The sequence below is a fragment of the Falco punctatus genome (assembly GCF_963210335.1).
Source record: "Falco punctatus genome assembly, chromosome: 4".
Classification (NCBI taxonomy): domain Eukaryota; kingdom Metazoa; phylum Chordata; class Aves; order Falconiformes; family Falconidae; genus Falco; species Falco punctatus.
The window spans coordinates 56,455,471-56,480,415 of record NC_137583.1 but is presented as its reverse complement, the minus strand read 5'-3'; the positions used below and the strand labels follow the sequence as shown (position 1 = coordinate 56,480,415).

The 24,945-nt window shown below is 48.3% G+C and overlaps 1 protein-coding gene across 3 annotated transcripts; it reads left to right on the top strand.

Annotated features, from left to right (window-relative positions):
* Positions 1-1,351: 1,351 nt before the first annotated feature.
* On the top strand, positions 1,352-23,477 carry XIRP1 (xin actin binding repeat containing 1). 3 transcript variants are annotated; one of them, XM_080383007.1, is made up of 5 exons: positions 1,433-1,569; positions 7,075-7,163; positions 11,607-11,767; positions 13,093-13,146; positions 14,807-23,477. In XM_080383007.1, exon 5 carries the CDS (start codon positions 14,807-14,809, stop codon positions 22,499-22,501), a length of 7,695 nt encoding a protein of 2,564 aa, XP_080239133.1. In that variant the 5' UTR covers positions 1,433-1,569; positions 7,075-7,163; positions 11,607-11,767; positions 13,093-13,146; the 3' UTR covers positions 22,502-23,477. The 3 variants fall into 3 exon arrangements, with proteins under 3 accessions (XP_080239134.1, XP_080239133.1, XP_080239132.1); XM_080383008.1 differs by lacking the exon at positions 7,075-7,163 and having other exon boundaries at positions 1,352-1,569; XM_080383006.1 differs by lacking the exons at positions 1,433-1,569; positions 7,075-7,163 and having other exon boundaries at positions 11,191-11,767.
* The last annotated feature ends 1,468 nt before the right edge of the window (positions 23,478-24,945 follow it).

Here is a 24,945-nt window from a genome sequence, read left to right as displayed (position 1 = left end):
CAGCAGTGAGTTGCTTGGCCCTTTGGAGCAAGGAGCGTGGAGCCCCTTTGGGGACTGGGGTTGTGCTTCACCTACTCAGCACAACGTTGCTGAGATCTTTATGTGACCAACAAGCTCAGCTGAAATGGAGATGTCCCTGTGCTGCACACTGCACAAACACATTGCAGAGAGGCTGAAAGACCTTGGGAAAAGACCCCTACCCTGTATTTCTGACAGTGCATTGGGGCACAGGAAGGCTATGACAGCTTCTGTGCTGGCAGATAAAATAGATAAATTTTTTGCCCTGAGCCCATCTGGTCCAGGACATCACATCTGTGCATCTCTCTCTTCCATCGCTGTGGTCCCATGTTTGGCATTAGGTGCTGTTGGCTGTGGGCATGGCCTGGAAGGATACCAGCAGGGTGGGACCGAGCACGGGTCTCTTGCAGCCCTTGCCCTGTGTTTTGTGTCCTAAGCACCTCTGAGTGAGTGTTTTATCTCAGGTGATGGTGGCTTCTGCTATTGGCATAGCCAGCCCACATCTTTCATCACCATGTCATGATTTACTCATGCATACGCTCTCTAAAGGTTTCAGAAAAGTAAATCAGAGGACAGCTGGGCCTGATTCAAACATTACTGGGTACATCAGCCATATCTCTAACCCAGCCTGGTAAAGGCAGACTCTTAAAATAAGCCACACAGAGCCATTGGTTATGTTTGTATTTGTAAGTCAGCATGGCCAGGCCAGGGTCCCCAGTTCTGGTGCACAGCTGTAACCCCCCATTAATACCCTAACAGTAGCACCCATCACCCAGCTGAGCTTTGAGGGCATTGAGAGCCCTCTGGGGCCAAGTACTTTATTATTATCCCTCTCCAAACACCTACCAGAGCTGCTACCCGCAGCACCACATTGCTAACAGTGGGACTGCAAGGATGGGGGTGATTCCCAGCTGACTATAAAGCAGATAGCTCTATCATCCTTCTTGGCATACATGCTTCCCCTCACTTTCCAAAAATTATTGTTTTCTTTCTTGATTCTAAAATATTGCAACTGATGAGGAAATAGGGAACCAGAAACTGTAGCTAGTAGCTGTCACCTTCCCAGCTTTTCCCTTAAAACTTTGGTGGTGGTTGGAGGCAAGGGAAGCCTGGCCGTGCAGACCACAGCCTGAGGACATGACAGTGAGTCAGGGAAATGCCTCTTCCCCATTGCACCGCTGCCTGGAAGCATCCCTTGTCCCGTACTGGATTACACCAGGGGTATTTTGAATGAATAAGTTCTGAAAATAAGCCAGGCCCCCAGACTTTCCCACCCTCTGTTTAGGATTGCTAAAAGTCATGATTGACTCAGCCTGGTGGAAGAGCAATTTCACTCTTCCCTAAAAATAGACCAAGTATTTCATCCTCTCAACATAGCCCAGTGCTCGGCGATAAAACCAGCTGCCAGAGACCACTGGGAGGCAGTGAACAGGACCCAGGGTGTGGGGAGTGGAGCAGGGCTCCTCGCAGGATACACTAAGGGCTGCCGTAGATTTTCCACTGGGGCTGTCTACAGCGTGACACAGCTGCTGGGACTACCACAACCTCCCTGTAAGTAATTTTGGGGTAGATTAGAGCGGGGTGAAGCATTGCATGACTATGAATCTCAGACTGATGCTAAAATGCAGGGGCAAATGAGGATGCTTAGCGCCTCATGCTATGAATGCAATGTTACAGCTCATGGAAAGCCATGGATTTTTTTTTTTGTTGGCCCAGAGCTTGATAAATCCCACCTTCTTCTGCAGAAGGTGCTGTCTCTGTGTTCCACAGATGGTGGCTTTGGCCTGGTTCAGCATTGTCATCCAGAGAACTTGGGGTATGTTTAAGGCAGAAGCAGAGCACTGTACACGTGTGCTTTCCCCCTGTCCTGAAAAACTGGCTTGACTAGCTTTGAGGCTTAAATTCATGGGGCCAGGCCTCAGTGTCTGCTCTCTCCTGAAAACAAAACCTGTTGTTTACCATGACTCTGATCACCATGACCAGCAATAGGGCAAAGAACCCGCAGGGAACTCAGTTGAGCCGCATGGATGCTAACTGCGAAGGGGATCTCTTCCAGATCAAAACGGTGTTCAGGACTGATAGGCAGTTAAGCAACAGGCGGTAAAAGGTGGACAATTCAGAGGGAAATGAGCTTTGCTTTATCTTACGTGCCTAGGGAACAGGAGGAAGAGTAGGATTAGTTAAGAAGGGAATTTCTTTCCCTCCCTCTTCTTTCCTGGTTTCCAAGAAGGGCTGAGAAATGTGTTTGTGACCCCAAGCCAAGTAAAGGGCTTCAGCAGCCTGCTGGGTTAGCAGCATTAATATGGCCACACCACTCCCTATTTGTGCTCACGTATGGAAGTTAACTCCAAAAAAACCTGCACCACTCTTAAAAGAACCAAAAATCTACCCCTGTGAGTGCATGTGTGTGTCTCATACCTGATTTGCCAAAGCCTTTGATCTCTAAGGTCTGTGTCCTGGCCAGAAGAAGAGAGCTCGGACTCCAGGTCCAGGTCTCAGTGCTGTCCTTCAGTCACTGTGTGAAGGGTCTGACCCCAGCAGCCTGAACTCAAAGCCATACATTTCTGCTCATGCATTTGGTGGTGGTGAACATTTCCTTCTGAGATGCACAACCTGCTGATTGCTGCAAGAATAACAGAAATTCTTTAACTTTCACCAGTTCCCTCCAGGTTTCCAGTTTTCACCAAAGCATTGATGAAAAATATGTGAACTAGCTTCAGATTTTTATTAGAAAACAGGGATTTAGGGAAAGAGAGGTGGAGTTGATACCTCAGGTACAGATAGCACTTGATGAGAAGCAAAATATGAAAACCCATGTCCTTGTCCAGGCAAACTGGTAGATAATCCACTAGTAGCAATTCAGCGATCCAACATGGGTGGACATTCACAGGAACATCCCACAAAGGCTGCTTTCAGCCTTTAAATAGATGCAGTATTTGCAGGATACAAAAACTTCTTTTGGGGGGGAAAGCAGGTGAGGATGCCCTATCCCTGTTGCTAGGAGGATGAAAATCCTTCTTTGGCACCAGCAAAAGTCTGGGTCTGAACGTGGTAGCAAGAATCTCTGCACTGAGTACTGTACAACCTGATATTTTACTCTTTTAAAGCCAACCATTTCTCTCCTCCCCCTTATTCTTACTGGCAATTTGCCTTATTCAGAAACAAATGGAAATGTCAGGGAAACTCAATAGCTACAAGTGGGTTGGGGTTTTCTCTATAAAGGATACTGCTAAATTTTTTTGGCTGTGACTGTTTCTTCCAAAACAGTATTAAGTTTTCTTGGCTGTCAGTGATAAAGAGCCGACAGCAGCATGGAAACACCATAATAAGAATAGAAAGCAAAGGCAGGGTCTCAACAGCTCCTCGGAGCCGCGTGGTATCCATGCAATGCCCCTGCGTAAACACCATGGCACGGCAAAGAAATGCTTAAAGATGCACGCCACAGCCCTGCTGCCAGCTGTGCTCTGCATCCCAGGAGAGATGGGCAACCGATGATGCTCACAGGGCTCATGGCTGCGCAGATGTTCCCAAGGTATCTCTATGCGGTGGTTAGAGAGGGCTTCCCTTAAAAGGTCTGGTATTCGCGGCATGCCAAGAAGCCCTCTCCCCAGGAAGAGGTTATTCCAGTGGGGAGCTTGGTGCTGCTTTCCCTGGGGAAGGGGATATTAGAGGGAGGGAAGCTGCTATCACGGATTGTCATCCTGCACTCAGTCTGCAAGGGCTGGGATGCTGCTCCGTGGGGGAAGGTAGAGAGCACAGAGGACATGGAGCCTGGCAGAGGGCTTAGGGATAAAAATAGTCCTGCTGCCGGCCAGCGGGCAGGGAGAGGGGAAATAGAGAAACAGGGAAATAAAACCAGCTCTCGTTGGGTGACCAGCAGGGGTGTTCATCACCTTTTCAGCAAAACCCTCCTGTAGAAATAACATAAAGAGCTATTGGAGGGTATGAGAACGGTGCTGGCTTGAGCTGGGCTCGATAGGGGATGGCCAGCATGTCCGAGCGCAGTGCTGGACCCCCAGATCCCAGCCATACACAGCCTGGGGGGGACTGATTAAATGTCCGCTCTGCCACTATGAACTCTTTGCAAATAGCAGAGGAACGTGGCAATGCTGAGCGGGCAGTCGGGGCTGCATCCGCCTTCTCTAGGCACTTGGCATCCCAAAGGCTGAGCAGCCGAGCCGGGGGGCGTTCAAGGCCCTCCCTAAGGAGCGAGAACCCCACGGCAGTTGGCCCACGCGGGAAGGCCACGTCCCCAACCAGCAATGCCACTCGCAGCTGTCTCTCGGCAGAGCTTCTTCGCATTTTTTGGTACCAGGAATAGAGTCCTCCACATTCCTGGATTTCTGCAAAGCCCAGAAATAGCCCCAAGCTGCCCTGGGGCGGTTACTCAGCCCTGCCTGAGGCTATATTTTCCCAGCTCTTCTCAGGAGCTGTTTAAGTTACCTGGAGTTTGCGATGTTCCTTCTGCAAAGGAAAGTCCAGCTGACACTGAGGAGCCAAAAACATTTGTAGAAGTGACTAAAGATCGTGAACCTTCAGTTTAGATGTGCTGGAAATTGTCTGGAGATCTGATTTTGAAGCTCAAGTGCAGGAAACAAGATGCTCTTCAGAAGCTGGTTTTTTCCTTCACCTCCTCCCACCCCCTCAGATTTGCAAATGCAACTTTATACACGTGCCAAACGTTAATTGTTTGATTATAATTTAGTAGGCAATTCCTTATTTCCTCTTCAACACAGCTGCTCTTTAGTTAGATTATTTTATTTTACTTTTTTGTTTATCACCTTCCTTTGGTTCTAGGGCTTTTTGTTTCAGCCCATTTCCCACCCCTGAATTCATATATCAGCTCTATGAGCCAGAGCTGCTCAAGTGGTTGCAACATATGGCTTGCAGACAGCGCAAAATCTTTCTTAAACCCTTTCAAAAGAGAATGATTTATATTTTTAGATGTATGTTAGTTATTAGACTCATGATCTATACCAGAGATGCCCCCCATCTCCAAACCAGGGATCTATTGCATGCGATGCTGTACAAACTTATTTGAAAGGACAAGGTCTACTCATAAAAGTTTGGAATCAGAAAACAAAGTGTTGCAAAGTATGATATTTGTTAGTAACCTAACTGTAATCAGGGGTGTTCTTACATCTGAGTTGGTTAGGCAGGCATGTGAAAATCTCAGTTCTCACTTTTAAAGGTCGATTCCTATCCCATGGAGTTATAACAAATAGGTGACTTGGACCAAAACAGTTAAAAAAGATGATGCCTTTCAAAAAAAAATGTTTACAATTGTTCCTCTCTCACATAATTGGCCAATCCATGGCAAAAAAGAAAAAGCTTGAATATCAAATTGTCACTGTCCTTTGTAGAACTGAAACTGAGAGAACACACTGCAGTTTGCAAACAGAGCAAAGTGTGATCCGGGGGTCAGGAGGGAGTGTACCCATAAGGATAAGCAGCATGTTTTAGAGCATCACTGGTCCTCACTCTTTACTAGACACTGCCTAAAATCCCGTCAGTGTTCCCTGCTGCAGCCTTGTCCCACCTTCTTCCCCCTTCCTTTGGAAAAAAGTAGCACATGACATTTAAACATGCGCTAAAGCCTCAAGAGCAGGTCATGAGGCCGATGAGAAATAGCTAGAGATGCTCTCCCCTCCCCAAACCCTCACCCTCCCAGGACTACCCTTCCCCACATACCCTTCACTGTAGCATCCCAGGACCACTCACCCTTTCAGCAGCATCCAAACTGGGGCAGCAAGGGGCCTGCCCCGCTCCCCACACCACCTTCAGTATGCGTCTGTCCGGCAGAGCTTCCCCATGGAACAGGGCCACCAGCGCAGGGGTTGGGGGCAGAGATTTAAACCTTCCCCTGCTGACCGAGCACCCCAATGGGCTGCCAGGCTCCCGGATTAAGTGGCAGCACTGGTTTCCCAGCCAGCTTTTATGGATGTTTACCCACCCGTGCAAATTCCCCCAGCCCAGCCGTGGAGCGGTGCCAGTATTTAGGAGCCCCTTTTGTCAGAGGACCAGTTCTCCAGGGGGCAAAGCTAGGAGGAGGATGGGGTAGGTGTGATTCAGCGCATGCAGCTCCCACATCTAGGGAGAGAGGCGCTTAGAAATGGGGTCCCCACCTGCAGCGACAGGCTTCCAGCTTCAGGAGGGGGACAGTGAGTTGTTGAGGTTTCACCGACATGCCTGCCAGGGGCAAGCAGTTGGGAAGGGGGACACGTGTCCAGCCACACAGCCTGAGTCAGAGGACTGAACTGGTAGTGACCATCCAATTGGGAGTAACCCACAACCCATCTCAGACAGGGAGGAATAGGAGAAATGGCCCCAAATTCTCAGGAAACAGCCAGCCCAGAGCACCACAAACCCAGGAGCATTTTTGTGTCGGTTCACCTCTCTCCATCCCCTTGGAAAACAGAGTCCCTTCAACAATGTGAAGAAATCACTGTTTTCCTGCCCTGATTTCTGTGGTGTTAAGAAACTCCAGGACACAGCTCCCTTTGCTCCCACCGGCCTTTGAGTATTGGGGTTTGGCTCCTGCACTGTGGGATGTGCCGAATATCTCACAGCACGTGAGCCGTGGAACAGCCAAAGGTTGAGACCGTAACACATCTCTGCTACGTGGCGTGGGACACGCCAGGTCCAGCAGCCACTGTGGCAAACCCAGAGCTGATCTGCAGAGGAGCAATGTCAGGCAGCACTGAGCAGGTGATGGAGGATGCTGGATTCAGCCAGCTGGGGTGGGATGCTCTCCGGAGCATCACTCCCTTCAGTGAGCGATGGAGAGGGACGGGACCGTGGCACAACTGGCACCACTGTGCTGTCCCTTTCCCTCCAGCTCGTGAAAGCCCTGTACGAGCCCCAGGCTGATCTCAGGCCCCATTACACAAGCCCCAGCTCACAGACTGTTGTGGGGCACACACGGGGACACAAAGGGCTTTGCTTAGCAGCTGTGTTTGCTCAGGGTGGCTGATTTTGGGAGCAAAGCCGATGACATGTGGTTGGCCAGGCGACCCGGGAGACTGGTGCTGAGCTTGCAGCTTCCTTTTTTAATAGGTGACTCAGGCGCTTGGTAGCTCACTGGGTTTGGTGATGGGAGCCGGGCTGCGAAGGAGTGCCAGCGGCAGAGGTGGTGGACACAGCAGGTGGGTAGCATTGTTTCTCTATAGGATAAAGTGGTTTAAATAGAAAGCAGAGCAAGCCAGAGCTGCTGTGTTACTGGTGAGATGGGGTTTTCTCAGAGGAAGGAAGGAGAAGGGTTTTGTTAGTGATTTGTTTTCCACTCGTTGGGAGTGGGCTGTCAGATGTAACATGATTATGGTTCAAGAGACCTGTAATATTATCTTCAGCAAGAGACAAAGCAATGGAGTGATTTATGGGTTATAGCTGAAGAGGAAGTCAGTGAATTTTTAGATTCGTATTTAAGTCTTTTTCCCCTGTTGCCTTCCCTATTCCCCCTGTGGCTAGAAAGATCAGTGTGTACAAATGAATACAAGGAATAATTTTCCCCCCTCCAAGTTTCCAGCTCCCACAGCCCTCCCTGCCTGCCTGGGGTGCAGCTTATGGGGCAGAAAGGCTGTAAACTGAGCCTGAGCCACACATACCTGGGGCAAGGGAAGAACTCAAGAAACCCCAACAGCTGCTCCCTACAAGCACTTCTGACATTGCAGCCCCTCACATGAAATGTGCAGATTCATCCGGCGCCAGACACTGGCACGAAGGACATTTTGCCGACAAACCCCAGCAGGGAGGAGCATTCCGCATATCCTTCCCTGAGATAGCAGCACCGTCGGCCACGGTGCCAGCCACTGGGTGGGACGGGAGGAGGGGGTCCTCAGGAGCTCTTCTATTTTAGCTCCCAGGGGATGATTTAATGCTTGAAGTATCAAGTTTTAAATCCCTGGGGCCGCAGTTAGTGCTAGTCAATCGGCGCCACTCGGGGTGCATCACTCAGCACTGGAACGGATGCCAAACATGCCAGCAGAGACTTTTTGCTCGGCAAGACAGAAACATGGAGCCCAGCACAGGTCTCAAACTGGACTTCCATGCACTCTGTCTCATCCACAATAAATGACACCCTAAGCCCAGTCTGCACAACACCCTTTGGCTTTGCCTTAGCATCCCCAGCTGGGAAGTTCCCCCATCCCTCCCATGGGATGCTGTGCAGCGACACCATGCTCACAACTCTTGAGATGCCCTAGGTGCCCCTTGGACACCGTTAGCTGCACACACGTGACAGCTCGGCTCTCTCGTTAGTGGAATGAACTGTTGTTCTTTCACTCTTATCTATAATTAGCAATTTCGAGGGTGGCAGCAGCCTGTTTTGTCAGGCAGAGCTGCATGGAGCGACCAGACTTGCCGCAAGTGCAGAGCCAGCCGCCCGCCCGGCGGGTTTGAGCAGCCCCTATCTAAGGCAGGCAGTTTTGTGAGAAGCGATAAGTAGAGGGCTGTGCACAGCCTGTGCACTGCAAAAATGTCAAAAAGGAGAAGAGAAAAAACAAAGAAAACAAAGGCAGTGATAAGGGGAAGGCTTCAACAAATGCCTTGTATCTAATTATATCCATCATTAAAACAGAAGCCCTGTGGCCTTTCATCCATCCAAGCTAATGGATAAAGGACTAGGCAGCACTGAGGCTGTGCTATTTTCCACTGCATGGACTGGAAACCTTCCTTCAGCTGCATTACTCATTCTTGGTTGAAGAGGTACATTGCTCTTCTTTGTGCAGCGTCTCAACCCATGGGCCAATACAAATTATATCAGTTCATATCCATGGCCTGGGGTGGGAGCAGACCATTAAATGTTACCAGCCCAGCTCTAGGACATGGGGATGCTTTCGCTAAGCACTTAGCACTGAAATGGTTAAGCACCGCAAGTGTCAGCCTACGCAGGGTCCCTGCCTTGCCGTGAAGTGCTCCCATCTCCTAGAGGTAGTTTTTAAGAGAGTTTTTTCAGCCATGGCTGTGCCCTTGCCAAGGGCTTGTGTTCATTTTCTGAACCAGAAAGGCTGCAAATCTGTGCTTGTTTTTCTTTCTACTTTAAAGCTAGCAAGGCTGACTTTCCCCAGCTCTCCCCATTGCTCTTACTGGGAGTCTTAGCCAAACCTCATTACCTTGCAAGGAAGAAAGCTTCTGTTTTCCAGACTGATTGGACCCCTTATGCCTTTCCAGTAGGTAATTCAGCAATGCCGGAGAAAAGAAAGAGATTCCCAGGCAAGATTTTTCAAAGCCCTCTTCAAAGCTTTCTGCAGCTAATTCAGCACATGCTTCAATGCTCTTCTTACAGGGTACGGTCATAATAAGGAAAGACCATGAAATCCAAGGTACTTTCACTGACAATTGCTTCATTTTCAGTTTTTACAGAGTAGACTCCTTCAGCTGCATGCCTTGAGCATCCAAATGAAGGGAGAAGCCCATTGCAGCAGATAGAGGGGCTTGTCTTAGCAGATATTGGCACCGGCTCCTGTAAAAGCTGTGTCTCTGGTGCCTTGACCCTCTCCTTCCCATTTCCAGGGTGCTGTTCATCTCAAAAAGTCAGGGATCTGGTCAAAGTCTGGGGCCTCTTGACCACAGCAGAGAAAAACTGATGCCATGAGAGGGTGGCTGCAACCTCGCAAGCCTGTCTTAAGCTGCACCAAATCTGCCCCAGCAGTGCCACTGTCTCCGCTGTTCCTTTTGACTCAGTGTTTAAGCTGTGGACAGCAGAAATCAGGGAGAGAGGTCCCATATTTACATGGTGACATAGCAAAAAAAGCATTAAGGAAATACCTTCTTCTGTTTCCTCCCCTGGTGTCCCAGTGACCTCTGGCAGAACTGGGCAGCTAAATCTGTATTGCATCCCACTGCTTCTTCATGTGCCCAGCCTCTGTGCTGCATCAAAATGCCTGTGTATCTGCAGAAGCAGCTGGAACCAAGGACGAAAGGAACCTTGGGGTTTGGCACCTTCCAGCAGGATGCTGACCAGTGTATGAGAAGCTTACTGGGGTCCCTCTGCTCTTATCTTCATGGCTTTTTGGTGCATGTTTGTTCCTGTAGGAACTGGCATTTAATTTGAAGCACCAGCTCCTGGAATCCTGTTAGTGTATAATATTAGTTGTTGTCACTTTAAAATAAAAACAGAATAGATCTCCTTCAGTATTTTAGAGAAAACCTTGAGAATCTGAACTCAAAAAGCAGAAAACAAAGAAAAAGAATCATTAAGTTTGTTATTTACAAAATCTCATGATTTGGGGACTGAGATTTGAAGGCAAAGAACACTAGAATTGCTGCAGTGCTTCTAATGTGCACATATTAAAAAGTACATCAGCCCTTTCCTGGCTGTGCAATAGCTGGATTTGTGGAGAGAGAGCCCATTGTTCAAACAGAAAGCATTGCAAATACCGCACTAAATCCAAATGCAGCAGTGCAAGTTTGCAGATAAAAGGAGAACTTTCTCGTGTTTTTACAGCAGTAACAGAGAAATTACAGCCCTGACTAACCTGGAGGACTAAGATGCGTCATATAGGTGTAAAGCTCTATATATGTCTCTAATGGGAGGTGGGGATGGCCATTCTGCTCACACCTAGCAGAGTAACGCAAAAAGAAATTTCTGAGCTAGAACTTGAAGCTGTTACTTTCTTTTCAACACCAGCCTTTCTCTGGGGGTGGACATAGCTTTCATCCTCAGAGGGAGGGGAAACCCCCACTATTTAGGGGGATAAGGACCAAGGGGGATGCAGTACAGCAGGGGGGAAAGAGGGAGTATGGCTTGAGCATCATCTGAAAGTGCATGACCACTCCAACGACCCAGTTGCTCCTCTGTGTACCCCTCAGGAGGTCTGGGTAATAGATCACCTCCTCCCAGAGTAGCCATTTCCTAATGAACCCGATAAGGGCATCCTCAGCTGCAGTCACCTCCATGGGAGGCATCTGAACAAAGGTAGGAAAATCTTGAATGTCTCAGCAATGGCATGCTGGGCACCAGTGGGCACCCCATGGGAGCTCGTGCAGCTCAGAGTATCAGATCTTTAAACTAAGAGCAGGGTTCAGCCCCCTGGCTCTGCCAAAGACTCACTGCTACATCCCTGGGCAGGTCTTGTAGCCTCTTCACCTCTGTTTCCTGAAACAGATTCCCAGGAGAGAGGTAAGTAAGTGCATTTATCTGCTGATAAGAGAGCAGTGCGGGCTGCAGAGCAAAAAAAAAAAAGAAAAAAGGAGGAATTGGTTCAAGTTGAACATGCATAGCGTCCTTCACATCCTGTGACTGACTCACATTTGGTGATGGCCTTGCACAGGGATGCAGGAATGGGTGCAGGCTCTGTGCCCCATCGGCAGAATGATGGCATCAGGTCACTGCCTGATGTGTCACTCTTATCCAGGCTTAACGTCCATTTCAGTCTTGAAAGAGGTGGAAATGTCCATCTTTTCTCCCTGAACCAAAAGGGCACAGTGTTAAATTTTGGGGGTCCAGGGCAGTGGCAGCCATGGGGATCAGTGTGCAGGTGGCGGAGGCGGCTGGCAGAGCCCTTGGTAAGCGATGCTCACGCTCCAGGCTGGCTGTGCCCTCGCATGTCTGGCACGTAGCTCACTGCACACATCTGTCCCTGTTTCAGATGAGAGGACACGGTCATTTTTAGACATATCGGACAACACCAGCCACATACTTCACCAAGGACGAGGGAGGTCTGCTGCACCCTCCGTGAAGGAGCTGTCGGCTCTCTATCTCTCCCAGACAGCTGCTGCTGCTGCTCACGCCAGCAGCCCCACACAGCCGGTAAGCACTGCGCACCCCGTCCGTCCTCCCCCTCACAAATCACCAGCGGCATCCCAACAATGTCCCGGCCCAGCAAGTGGTTGAGAGGGTGAGAGAAAACACGGCTGGGTTCGTAAATCTGGAGAAACACAGTGTTTGGTTTTCCAAAACTGACCAGCTTTCTTTTGTCATTGGCAAGTATTGTATAAATGTTATCAGGGGTGCTGACAGGTATTATGATGTATAAGCTGTGTATACATACACACCCATATATATACACGCTACATTCACACATACACACACATAACAAACACACGCACATCTACATCCACTAGCCAATAAAGTTTATTCATACATCAGATTTCTACTTTATTTGCACACATATATTTGCACACTCATATCCATGGAGGAAATATTCAGCGCACAGCACCACAAACATCTCCATGCAATACCCATTCCCACACACGTATGTATGTCCATAGGTGTCACACTCAGGCATAACTTTAGAGTGCTGCCTCCCTGTGTTCCTCTGCTTACGGCCCTTGGTTTGGGATCAAGGGGTCTGATCTCCCACTCCAGGCTGATCATGGGGTCATAGGATAATTTGGGTTATAATGATTATGAGGCACTGAGCTTCGTTTTTCCCATTTTCCCAGCTTCACTGGTGATCCAGGAGTACCATGGGATGTCATTTCACATCTGGACCTTTCATGCCCCTTCCCACTCTCAACCTTTTGCAGGGTCCCTGTCCAGAGGATGCAGCCTCCTGGGTGTGCATCAGAGCTCTGTACTGGAGGAGCCCAGGCTAAAGCAGTCAGAGTTGAAACTAAATGAGTGGAGACTGTCACTGGAAAATTACAATTGGAGAGAAGCCCAATGAAAAAAAAAAAAAAAAAGTAATTTCAAAACAATGAATTACACAGTCTTTAATGCAATTACAAATGTAGAACAGTTTTATTTTTAAAATATTGAAGTATAAACAAAAATCAGCCATAATAGGCAAAAACATAGGCAAATCTCAAAATCTCACTTGGGAGAAATCAATGCTTGTTCTGTTCCGTTCCCCACCCCGCTCGCCCCCCAACCCTAAACAAAAGTGTCTGGCATTTTGTTTGTTGACTGATACTTTTGGAAACAAAGTTTCCTGACCTGGAATAAGATTGTTTTTCCCAGCTGTACAGAGCTGCCAATGAACAAAAAAAAAAAAAAAAAAAAAAAAAGAAAAATCTCACCTGTAATGGTTTTCAGGCCTCTGTAGTTGATTCATATATATATATATACATACACACAAAGATAACATGTCTTTCTATACAGTTTGATGTCAGTTTTCCTTGTGTCTTTTGCAGAGTACTGTGAAGGACAACTCCATTCACTTTCCCCACCGACAGAAAAAAAGCAAGGTAGGAAACGTTAAAGATAAGCACTGTTATCTAACCAAATATTTGTGGACTGTAGTGGAGTGTGATTTAAATACCCACAGAAGGCAGCGAGCAGTGCTTTCAGACTGAATATAGCTATCAGCTGCTCGGTTGCCCTTCCCCACGTTCAGAAGTTCTTCACAGATCCCAAAAAAAACACCCCTTATTTTAAAAAGTGCATTCGAAGTATGTTGGCTCATGCCAAAGATTTGCATTTTACACTTGCTGCAAAATATGCTGATTTTGGTATTCTGGGGTGGGTTGTTTGTTTTTTTTTTTACTAATGCTCAATACTTATTTTTAGCTGGAACAATCTGCGTGTAACAGAGTGAAATAACACCGCGCGCCATTGCTTTGAGCAACAACTAATAATATTCCCAGCATAACTCTACAGACGCAACTCCACAGGCATGCCAAGGGTCAGCAGATCTGTTTACCGAAAGGAAAGCCACCAGGATTACAGTCTCTCGTAGATAATGGTTACAGGTCTCAGCTACTTTCCCTTTGGATAAATGCCAGGCTGGTGCAGGTTGCAGGTATTCAGTTCAGTGTTTGGTGACCAGGCTTTCCAAGCTAAGGAGAAAAAAGGGCATAAAGCGAGGCTCAAAGGTAGGGGAAACAACCACAGCCCACCCCATCCCACCTGCACCCTCTGTTTTTTTTGGTATCAACACTGCTGTGAATTGGAGCAGAGCTCAGGCTGACTCAGTCTAACCAGGTCTAACTTTTGCTGCCCCCCCCAGCTATGCGTGTCACCCCAACCTCTGGTTCCCCAGCCGTGCTTTTTCCTCCTAACAGAGCACGGAATTTGGCCTGCTAATTCCAGAAGTTTGTAAACCTTAGTTAGCCTCAGGTCTGCACAAGTCTGCAAGTCCAAAGAGCTTTATTTAAGTCTCTGATTGTATCACTGCGCGCCTGTTCTTATGCAAATGATGGTGTAGGGTACACTTGAGAGTCCAACAGAAGGCATCATTAATCCTTCAAACATCCAACAAATCCAAACATCCTTCCCCATGCCCTCACTTCTGCATTGTGGGCAGCCCATGATGCTACCCAAAGCCCATCGTGCTAGCTCACTACCCAAAAATAGGCTGTCCTCATCAGCTCACTTTGACACTTTGGTTCCCTCTCTCTGTTTTCTTCTTAAGACCTCTTCACAAATAGCTCCCTGGCTTTCTCCTACACCCACCTCCTATGTTCCCAGACTCTCTGCAGGTCCTTACACTGCCCTGGACACTTGGGAGCAGGAGGGAGAAATTAACCTTTAGCGTGCTACCCTAAACCAGCCGCCTTCACATTATTCTTGCGGTCACTCTCGCTGACACAGTCCACACTGGGCATCTCTGTCACACCGTAGCTGGCCTGAGTCCTGGGGACTGTAGACTAACCACCGTACGTGCCTGGATTAGGGACCTTGCTTTAGAGTGCATTGCTGTGGAACCAGAGCTAACACCAAGCCTGGAGTGTGTGCCGTTGTGTGATGCTTTGGAGTGCCGTGTGCTACTGAACCAAAGGTACAGAGCTTAGTAAGTGCATGGATTTCCCTTATTGGCTGGCTTTTTCCTTTGCCGTTTTCACAATTAACGGCCGTGGGGTTGGGGAGTAAGAGATGATGCTGACATTTAAAACTGTTTCCCTAAAGATGTCAGAAGCGCAGAAATCATCCAAAGTTGCCATCAAGACAATGGAAGATGACTTACCTCCCCCTCCTGCCCTTGGCTCAGTCCAGGTCACCCCTCAAGGGAGCCAGGATCTCAATGCACTCCCTGTGCCTCCTCCAAAGCAAGCCTTCTCCAAGTTCTACCAGCAGCGTCAAGTGAATGAGCTAAAGAGGCTCTACAGACACATGCATCCTGAGCTCAGGAAGAATTTGGAAGAAGCTGTGACTGAGGACCTGGCAGAAATGCTTAATACTGAAGATCCCAATGCACAGGCATCTGTGAACCTGGACAAAGTTCTTCCAGGAGAGGTTCAGTCCATGCGCTGGATTTTTGAGAACTGGGCACTTGACACCATTGGGGACCATCAAGCCACAAAGAAGCTGACAGAAGAAGAGATAATTCCCGGTGGGGACGTGAAAAGTACTTCCTTGAGGTTTGAAAACCAGTCAATCAATGGGGACAGCCTGTCAACGTCAACCAAGGTACCAGATACAGACCTTGCCAGAGGAGATGTGCATACTGCCCGGTGGCTGTTTGAAACCCAACCACTAGACTCATTAAACAAACTGTATTTGGATGAAACCAAAGTGCAGGAGGCAGTTCTCAAGGAGCCTGTCCAGGGAGGTGATGTGAAAGGGGCCAGACAGCTCTTTGAAGCACAGTCCTTGGATGCTATAGGACGCTGCTGCTCAGTGGAGGAGAAGAGCATCCTACAACTCAAGTCAGAAATCCAGGAGTTAAAAGGCGATGTTAAGAAGACTGTCAGGCTCTTCCAAACAGAGCCCCTCTGTGCTATCAGAGACAAAACTGGGAACATCCATGAAATCAAGTCTGTCTGCCGAGAAGAAATTCAAAGCAATGCAGTCAGAACGGCTCGCTGGCTGTTTGAGACTCAGCCCCTGGATACCATCAACAAGGACACTTCCAAAGTGCAAATAATCCGTGGGATCTCATTGGAAGAGATTGGAAGGCCAGATGTCAGTGGAGCAAGGTGGATATTTGAAACTCAGCCCCTAGATGCCATCAGAGAAATCACCGTGGAAGAACAGGATTTCAAGGCTTCAACAGATTTTGTCACAGGGGCAGATGTCAGTAAGCAGCGAATGCTCTTTGAGACCCAGACTCTTGATTCTCTGAAAGGAGAAGCTTCAGAAAGCGTTGTAGCCAAAGAACAAGTCATTGGCGGTGATGTGAAATCTACACTCTGGCTATTCGAAACCCAGCCCATGGAGACCCTGAAAGACAATTTTGAGGTGGGACATTTAAAGAAAGTAGAGCTTTCAGCAGAGGAAAAAGGAGATGTGAAGCAAAGAAAACATGTCTTTGAGACCTGTCCCCTTGGCAGCATCTCCAAGGCATTTGAGGAAGAAATGCCAGCCACCAGCATGGAAGAGGTAGTGAAAGGGGATGTGAAGTCCTTCAAGACCCTGTTTGAGACTCTCCCCTTAGACAGCATTAAACAGGCTGACACTGAGCCCGTCACCAAAGAAGAGGAGAAGATTCCAGCTGGCAACGTCAAAGCCAACCAAATCCTGTTTGAGACAACACCTCTGTATGCCATCAAGGATAGCTTTGGCAACTTCCACGAAGTCACCTCTGTGAGCAGAGAGCAAATCATGAGTGGTGATGTCAAGAACTACAAATGGATGTTTGAAACAAGACCCCTGGACCAGTTTGATGAAAGCACCAAGAAAGTGGATATAATACGGGGGATCACAAAGCAAGAGGTGGTGGCTGGTGACGTCAGAACAGCCAAGTGGCTCTTTGAAACTCAGCCCATGGACGTCATTCATCACCAAGCCATGCAAGGTGAGGAGCATCCCTCAGTGAAGCGGGAGATCTCCCAGCGGGGGGATGTGAAGACCTGCAGGTGGCTTTTTGAGACCCAGCCCATGCACACCCTGTATGAGAAGGCTGAAAAGAAGCAGGAGGAGGATGGCAGTGTGCCCCAAGCTGATGTGAAGTCATACACATGGATGTTTGAGACTCAGCCTCTGGACTCCCTGAAAGGCCAGGAGGAGCAGTATTTACAAGTCAGTAAGGCATACAGTCAGGAGGAATTACAGGGAGTTGATGTCAAAACTGTCCGGCACCTCTTTGAGACTGAACCCCTGGGCAGCGGTGTTGTCGGTGAAGCCGACCGAAAAAAAACCATACGGTACTCCAGTCGTGTGGAGATACAGTCTGGGGAAGTGTCCAGAGTGAAGGAGTTCTTTGAAGCGAAGCCCTTGGATACAGCCACCAAACCAACATCCCAGAAGGATGATGGGACAATTGAAGCTGGATCCGTGCACAAGTTCACTTGGCTCTTTGAGAATTACCCTATGGACTCCTTGAAGGACAACTCTGAGGGCATCCAGGAAATCCCTCCAGAGAAGGATGTCAAGAGGGGAGATGTTGGAGGCAAAAGGTTTGTATTTGAGACCTATTCCCTTGACCAAATCCATGACAAAGTGGATGAGACAGAGCTACAGAAGATCCAGAAAGACACCATGAGCAAAGCCAATGTCAAGTCCTGCACAATGCTCTTTGAAAGCCAACCCTTATATGCTATCCAGGACAAAGAGGGGGGATACCATGAGGTCACCTCAGTGCAGAAAGAAGAAATCATGAAAGGTGACGTGAAAGGCGCCCGGTGGTTGTTTGAAACCAAGCCCCTGGATCAGATCAAAAAGGAAGAAGAGGTGTTTGTGATTAGGGCTGTCACCCAAGAGGACATCAAGGAAGGAGATGTCCAGGCTGCCAGGTGGAGGTTTGAGACAGAGCCTCTTGACTCCTTCTCAGGGGGAAAGATGTCTGTACCCAGAACAGTAGATGATGTGCAGAAGGGAGATGTTCAGTCCAACAAGCAGCTATTTGAGTCCCAGCAAGTGGGCCAGAAGAAGTATGTGAGGATGGTCAGTGTCAGTGATGTTCAGCGGGGTGATGTGAGGACATCCACTTGGCTTTTTGAAAACCAGCCTGTGGACTCCCTCTACGGGGATGCGGAGAGAGGCCCACCTATCAGTACAGTGCAGAGAGAGGACAGCCAGAAAGGGGACGTAAAACGCTGCACCTGGTTGTTTGAAACCCAGCCAATGGACACCCTTAAGGACCGAGAAGTGATGGCCAGTACTGGGGCCCAAGAAGCCATCCCTCGTGCAGATGTGAAAAGTACAACATGGCTCTTTGAGAGCACACCCTTGGATAAATTTAGTGCTTCTGAAGGTGGTATAGAAACAGAGCTGAAAGAAAGGACCATGAAGGAGACTTTAGAGACACTCTGTGCTTGCCAGGCTATTCAGCATGATGGAATCCTCATCGAAACCAATGATATGGAGAGTGTGAAGATGGTGAAGTACCAGCTCAGCAGCCCAGGGGCTCCAGAGGTCCTGAAAGAGGAGATTGTGGGAGGCCATCTGCAAAGGATCATGCTGCAGCTCCTGCACAGAACCAATGTAGAAGCACAGAGTGTGCTGGTGGAGGAGGACAGAGAGGGCAAGATCAAAGTAAGCCCATTGCAGCTACTGGACCAGAGCGAAGCTGTTAAAGGCAAAGAGGACTTAAGCGGTGATGTAACTAAGGCTTTACAAAGTCTCCTCAGTCAAGACGCTTCCATCAAAAAGGGGATGGTCTTACAAGAGACAAAGTCGGGATCAGTGAAGATGACTCTCTACTCCCTCCTGTTCCATTCTGTCCAGCAGAAAGTAGTCAAGGGGGATGTGAAGTCAACGATAGGGAACCTGTTGGCTTCTTCTCAGGAGCAGAAAGCAGCAGCGACCGTTAAGCGTGAGGACAATGAGAAGGGGAATGTCCAGCTTTTTGCGAGCTGCATTGAGAAGGGAGATCTAGACTATCTGAAGAATCTCCAGCAGGAATCGGAGATACAATCCCTCATCTCTTCCCAAGCAGAGCAGGGGGCAGATGAGAGTGCCCCACGGGTTGTGCAGGGGGCTAAGATACGTATCTTACCAAACAAAGAACAAATAGAGAAAGCAGTTGCAGAGGGTGAGCCGGGGGCTGTGGAGGGAGCAGAAAAGGTGTTCACATATGAAAGCATGGGCAAAGAGGGTGTGTTAGAGAGAGAGGCTGTGCCTGCAGCGGGTGTGACAGGAACCACTGTGCAGTGTCTTGGGAAGCCCCTGCCCACAGTGAAGGGAAAGGAAGAAATTCTGTCGGGGGGGCTTAAAGTGACTACCAAGTCAATCCAGAGGGTTGCAGATGTCAGCAAGAAGGCAGAGAAAGAAGCAGCTACCACTGATGGTTTGAAGGAACCCAAAGCTACGATGCAAGGCAAATTTCCAACCCAAGTGACAGCTCAGAGAGGAGAAGTGTCTGGGAAACAGCAGAACATGATGACCGTGGAAGCCAGCCAGATGCAGCCAGAAGAAAAGGCCCTCGGGAGTGATCTTCAGGCTGCAATGCAAAGCCTCAGGCTAGCAACAGCAGAAGCAAAAAACATTCAACACCATGTCCAGAGCAAGCTACAGAAGAACAGAGAGGAGGTCTACACGGCCTGTAGGCAGCAGGCAGCCAGCACGCAGGGGACAGTGACCCTTCAGTCAACTGTACGGCAGCAAGACTCGGCATCCAGCATGCAGGAGAGCAGCAGCACTGCCGTCAGGACCACCACCACTAGAGTCCAGGAGGCATCCAAGACCCACACGAGCGTGTCTCAGAAGAGCATAGCATCACACAAAAAGGTCAGTGCTTCAGAGGAAGTACAGGGAGGACAACTATTGAGCCAGGAAAGCCAAGTTGTGCCTAGTAGAGATGTTAGCATTAAGGATGGCCTTTATACTGCCACACCTGTGAAAACCTATATAAACCCTTTTGTTGAGTCTGATTACAAAGAGCAATCAGTGCAAGAAGAAAGAGATGTTATTATCAGAGGGGATGTACAGACAGCTATCAGAGCACTGCAAAGTGCCGCCACAGAACAGCGCCTGGTAGAAAAGGAGGATGTTGTCCGAGGTAATTTAAAAGCCACACTTCAGTCACTGGAAAAGTCTAACGTTAATGTCTCCAGAGGGGATTTTAAAGCCGCTATGATATACAGAAATGCAGGGCAGTCCTATTCTGTGTGTAAAAAGAAAAATGAGACTCAAGTCATTAGTAACCAGACTGCTGTAGTGGCTTCAGGGTCGCAGGCTGATAATGACTTTCCTCCTCCTCCCTCAGTTGCTGTGATGAAAGCAGAGCATTACCCACCCTCAACCAAAGCAACCAAAGAAGGTGCCCTTCCACTACCAACCAGCAAAGATGAAGCCCCAGGATGTTCTGCACCATTCCAGTCCCCTCTTCTTTCCCCTCCTTCTTTGTCCTGCAAACCCAGTGATCAGAGTCCTGCAGAGAAGCCCAGGACTCCTCCAAAACCAGAAATTACTGCCCCACCCAGGAAAAAACCTATTCCCCCTCCCAAACCTGAGCACCTCTTACACGAGGCACATTCTGCCTCTGCAAATAACAGCACAACCAGACCAGCCAAACCCATCCCTCCACCCCTGCCTCCGAAACCTGCGGGCCTGAGGGATATCAGCAAGCCAAAGCCTCCCCCCACAGAGCTGGAATTAAGCTGTATGGAAGTTCGTGAACAATCAGGCCCTGGGGAGGTTCAGGCAAAATGCTGCACTTTGGAGACACCTGTGAACACGCCTGTCACCGCCCAGGGTGTGAGCCCTGAGACCAAGATGCCAAAAAACATTGCCAAAACCCCTCTTCAAATTGCAGAGGAAAGGTACAAGGCCAGCAAAGGAGGACAAGGAAAAGTGGAATCAGACAGTGCTAAGACTTCAAAGCCAATGATAAACGGAGTGGTTAGTTTCGAAGTCAAGCAGGGAATGATGAGTGGGAAAGCAGCAGCTCCAAGGAGATGCCCAGGTGAAGTAGTTCAGAGGCATACAGATCTGTGCCAAGACAAGAATGGGTGCTTTTCAGTATCACATCCAACCTGTCCTGGTAGAGCACAGATACTCAATGTGCCAGGACAGACTCAGCCAAGCACCTCCCTTGTGGGTCACACCACTCATCCAAAGAGAGAAGGTGACATTGCACAGAATGCCTCATCCAAGGTGGAAAGGGAAAGCGTGTCTAATTCTTATGAATTGTGGGATAGTCAAAGAGTCCTGCAGCAGGTAAATGAAAGGAGGCAAATGTGTCAATCAATGTCTTGCCATCAGCAGTCGATGAACTCCTTTGAGCAGCAACAGCACGAGAATAGTGGGCAACTGAAATGTCCTGATGGGGAGGCAGAGATACCTGCCCAGGAGAAGCCAGGTGTTGTTATGAGGGAAAAAAACAAGAGAGAAACAGAAGATGAGCGTCGGAAGAGGCTGTCCGTACACAAAGAGGAGATCATGAAAGGCAATGTCAAGGAGGCTATGGAGATCTTTGAGAACATCAGGAGACAGAAGGAGCTGCAAGAGATCCTGACTCGGGTGAGGGAGTTTGAGGAGGAGACAAGCAAAGTGGATGTAAAAGCTCTGAAGAGCTTCTTTGAGAAGGTCCCTGACTGGGTCGTTCATCAGAAGGCCCACCAGGCCAAGCAACAGAACAGGGCTGAGACACTGGCAAAGGAAGATGCTGACAGTGTCCCCTCGGTGGAGCTGGTGTTCGGGGACCTGGAACGGGCCAGTGCTGAGATTATCCACCTGAAGGAGCAGACACTTGCCCGGCTCCTGGACATCGAGGAGGCCATCAAGAAAGCTCTTTATTCTGTCTCTAGTCTCAAGTCTGAGTCAGACATCGCTGGGCTCTCAGGGTTGTTCAAGGAGTCTCTGGGGAATACCCAAAGCTCTGCGAGCAGCAGCAATATCCGTAAAATCAGCATTGTCTCAAGCAAAGCCAAGCAGGAGGGAATGACATTGGAAACAGGGGAAGCAGCATCTGTGGAAGGTGCAAAGGTGGAAGAAAAGACTGAGGTAACCAAGGCAGAGCTAGAGGTCCCCCACCTCGTTCAGTCTCGCGTCAGCTCTCCCTCCTCACCTTCCTACATCTCCATCGAGTCTGCTGCCAGGAAACCAACAGAATCACCCAGGACAGCACATTCCCCCTGGGACGTCCCTTCACCAGACTGTCTTGACACTCCAGGAAAGAGAGATGCTTTTGCTCAGGGCAGCTTTAGCTCCTTCAACCATCCATCAGCAGGGTCTACTGGGCATGACATGACCCCCTTTGAGAAGTCACCAGAGCCTGTCCAAACAAAAGCTGGGCTGAGCTCAGTGAAACAGCACACCCTTGGCAACACCAACCATTCCATCAGTGAGAAAGAGAGGTGCCCTCCGGACACCTCCAAAGGCAGCTGCCACTGTGGGATGAAAGGAGGATTTTCAGATTACTGCTCCCTGAACGTCCCCAGCCCGCAAAATCCGCGGAGGCAGAAAAGCATCTTGGAGCTTCAGACAGGGCCCGATGGCTCCAAGCTCTATGGAGCCACTCGGACTGTTATGGAGCAGTATGAGGAAATGGACCAGTTTGGAAACAAAATCATCACTTCATCCACCACAGTCACCAAGCAGTCTGAGACACAAACATCTTCCACGTGCAATGTGGTCTCTCATCCCCAGTATGAGGTATCAGCCTCACCCGTGTTTCGGAGGTACCTGAAGAGCCCAAGTGAAGACTTCCACACCAACGGCAGTTTTCAGGAGCCAGGAGTTGTCTTTGTCACCTTTGGCAACTCCAAGCCAAAGAAATAGGAGATTCTGGAAAGCAAGAGAGAAGCGTCTAAGACAAAAAAAGAAAGTCCACAATAAAAAAAAAAAAAATCTCCTGGTTTATCCACATTACACACAAGGATTCATCTGCACCCTAAGGACTTCTCAGGGTCGTCATCTTGGAGTTTGCGTACAGACAGGACAAACACAGTCTGCCTTGACACTGGAGGAGAACAACCCTCACCTGGCCAACCCAACAGACTTGGTGCTGCACCACAACCCAGAGCCCTGACACTGTTAGAAGCACAAGGGAAAAAAATCCATCCATGGGCACCTTAGGGTAGTTTCTTCCCCCTGGAGTGTTGGGGTGGGAGGGGGGATGGGTGGTGTTTTATTGGGCTTCTCTGAACTAATGCAGAAGAAAGGATGAGTAGGATCAATAAGAACCAAACGACCTGGGCATCGGCAAACACACACCTTTATGCCATCTTCTAAGAAGGGCATCCTAAACACCCATATATACTTACATTCATATTGATGGGTGGGTTGGGTAGGTTTTCTCTTAGCCATTAAGAAAATAGGAGAAAAGAAAATCAAATTGTTGTCACTATTGGGGTTGGGGGAGGTATTTATCAGTTTGTTTTTCAGTTCCTGGGATGTACTCAATGCTACTGGAAACTGTCAAGCCAAGACCTACAGCTATCATCAGTGCTGTTCCCCAAAAAAAATTGTTATGAAAGATTCTCTACTTGAGTCAGAATAGTTACTGCTTTCCTTCCTTTATTTTTAGAATTGTAATTTATTATTCAATATATACAAAACCCTTATTTTAGATTTTCCATGCTTTCATACATGTTTACTGTTAAAATTCATTTTGAGACTTTGTAAAGCAATTTTCTTTTTATTATGACTTTGTTTTGTACATTCTCAACTCAAGATTTTAGATATTTTGTGGCTTTTTCTCTTTTTTTTAACTTCTATTGCTGCATTCTGAAGGTAAATATTACCTCTAAAAATACTTTGGTCTGGTTGAGTTTCTTTTGTTGAGCGCTTGTTTCCTTTCAAAGTAGCTAGAAATGATCTCTCAGTAACGAGTTGAATCACATATTGAGAGCACTCTAAATCACTGGAGGGATTTAGTCTACATCTTCTTTACAATGTGGGTGGGTTTTCAGCCCTGAATCAAGCAGCATCCATACTCTTGCCTGAAAACTGAGATAACTCCAAGGTGATATACACCACTCAATCCAGGACCCTGTGTAGGTGTGCGGAGACTGGGTGGGATGTACACACCAAGAAAGGTCTGAACACACCTGTACCCATTTCCTCCAGGTGAGGTGGCAGCTGTGGTGGTGTGCCTCCATAAGCCTTACTAGGGCAGCTGACGAACTTGCTGTTACTCTGTGCTGTGCCTCAACTCACATCACAGGCTGGCCCAGCTTGGGAGTGAGGCAAGCGAGCAAGGAGCTTACTCCAGGTGTGGGAGAACACCAGGAGCCTACAGAGTGACTGGATGGTTTCTCAGGGAGCTGTTTCCTACAGCCTGTCTCAGGCTTAGACTCAGACTTAGACTACCAGCCCCTGCGATAGACCTTCTAGCTAATCTACAGCAAGTTGCCTCATCTCTCAGTGCATCTGTTTACCTTTCTGCAGAATGGGACAGTAACCTCATTTTAAAAACCATCAGTAATATGTTATGGCCAATATTTGCTTTTTTCCCCCCGAGGTAAAATTGCCCACACTGATGAATGAAGAGTGGGACACTAGAGAGGAAGGGACTGTTTCGGAGCCGACCACTCCACATCCCTAGCTCACAGCCAGGTTTTTATATATCAGGTATCATCTCACATCATGCAACACCTTATTCGAGGTGCTGTAGACCAAGTAGTAGTTCTGCTTCCTCCACAAAAAGCAGATACATACTCAGATCTCATTGGTTTACCTCTAAGACCCCATGAACTTGAAAGTTAGATATGCAGAAAGAGTAAGAACATCTGTTGCAATTTAATTTACAGCAGTCAGGAAATAACGCAACACAAACAAACTAGCAAGCAGCAAAAAGCTGCACTATTGGTCAGACTCTACCCTCCATGCTGTTTCTCCATCCTCCAGAGGCCAGACCACGCTGCTCCTTGTCTGTTTCATCCAGGTTCTTTCTTCTCCCCACTCCTCAGCACTATTTAACCACTTTGCTGTAGGAGCTCAGCTGCACATCGTCAAAGCAAGGCCACAGCTGCATATTATCAATGTCAGTCAACCCACTGTCTTCATTCCCCTACAAACATCATTTTCAGTTCCACCAAAGAATACACCAAAGGTCAAAGTAGAAGAGCAGATAGTCATAAATTGAGTGTATCTGCTTTCAGGGAATCAGGAAAAATAACTGCTTAGACCTTCCCAGTTGTTTTAGAAAGGCCAGTAGCAGAAAGAAGAGACCGTTAGTAATCGGGAGCTCCTCTTCAACATTTTTCCAACACTGTTTTCTT

Coding starts and splice junctions, on each gene's coding strand:
- XIRP1 (XM_080383006.1), top strand. CDS start 11,531: ATGCTCACGCTCCAGGCTGGCTGTGCCCTCGCATGTCTGGCACGTAGC. Junction 11,768..13,092: donor CCAGCAGCCCCACACAGCCG/GTAAGCACTGCG, acceptor TGTCTTTTGCAG/AGTACTGTGAAGGACAACTC. Junction 13,147..14,806: donor ACCGACAGAAAAAAAGCAAG/GTAGGAAACGTT, acceptor GTTTCCCTAAAG/ATGTCAGAAGCGCAGAAATC.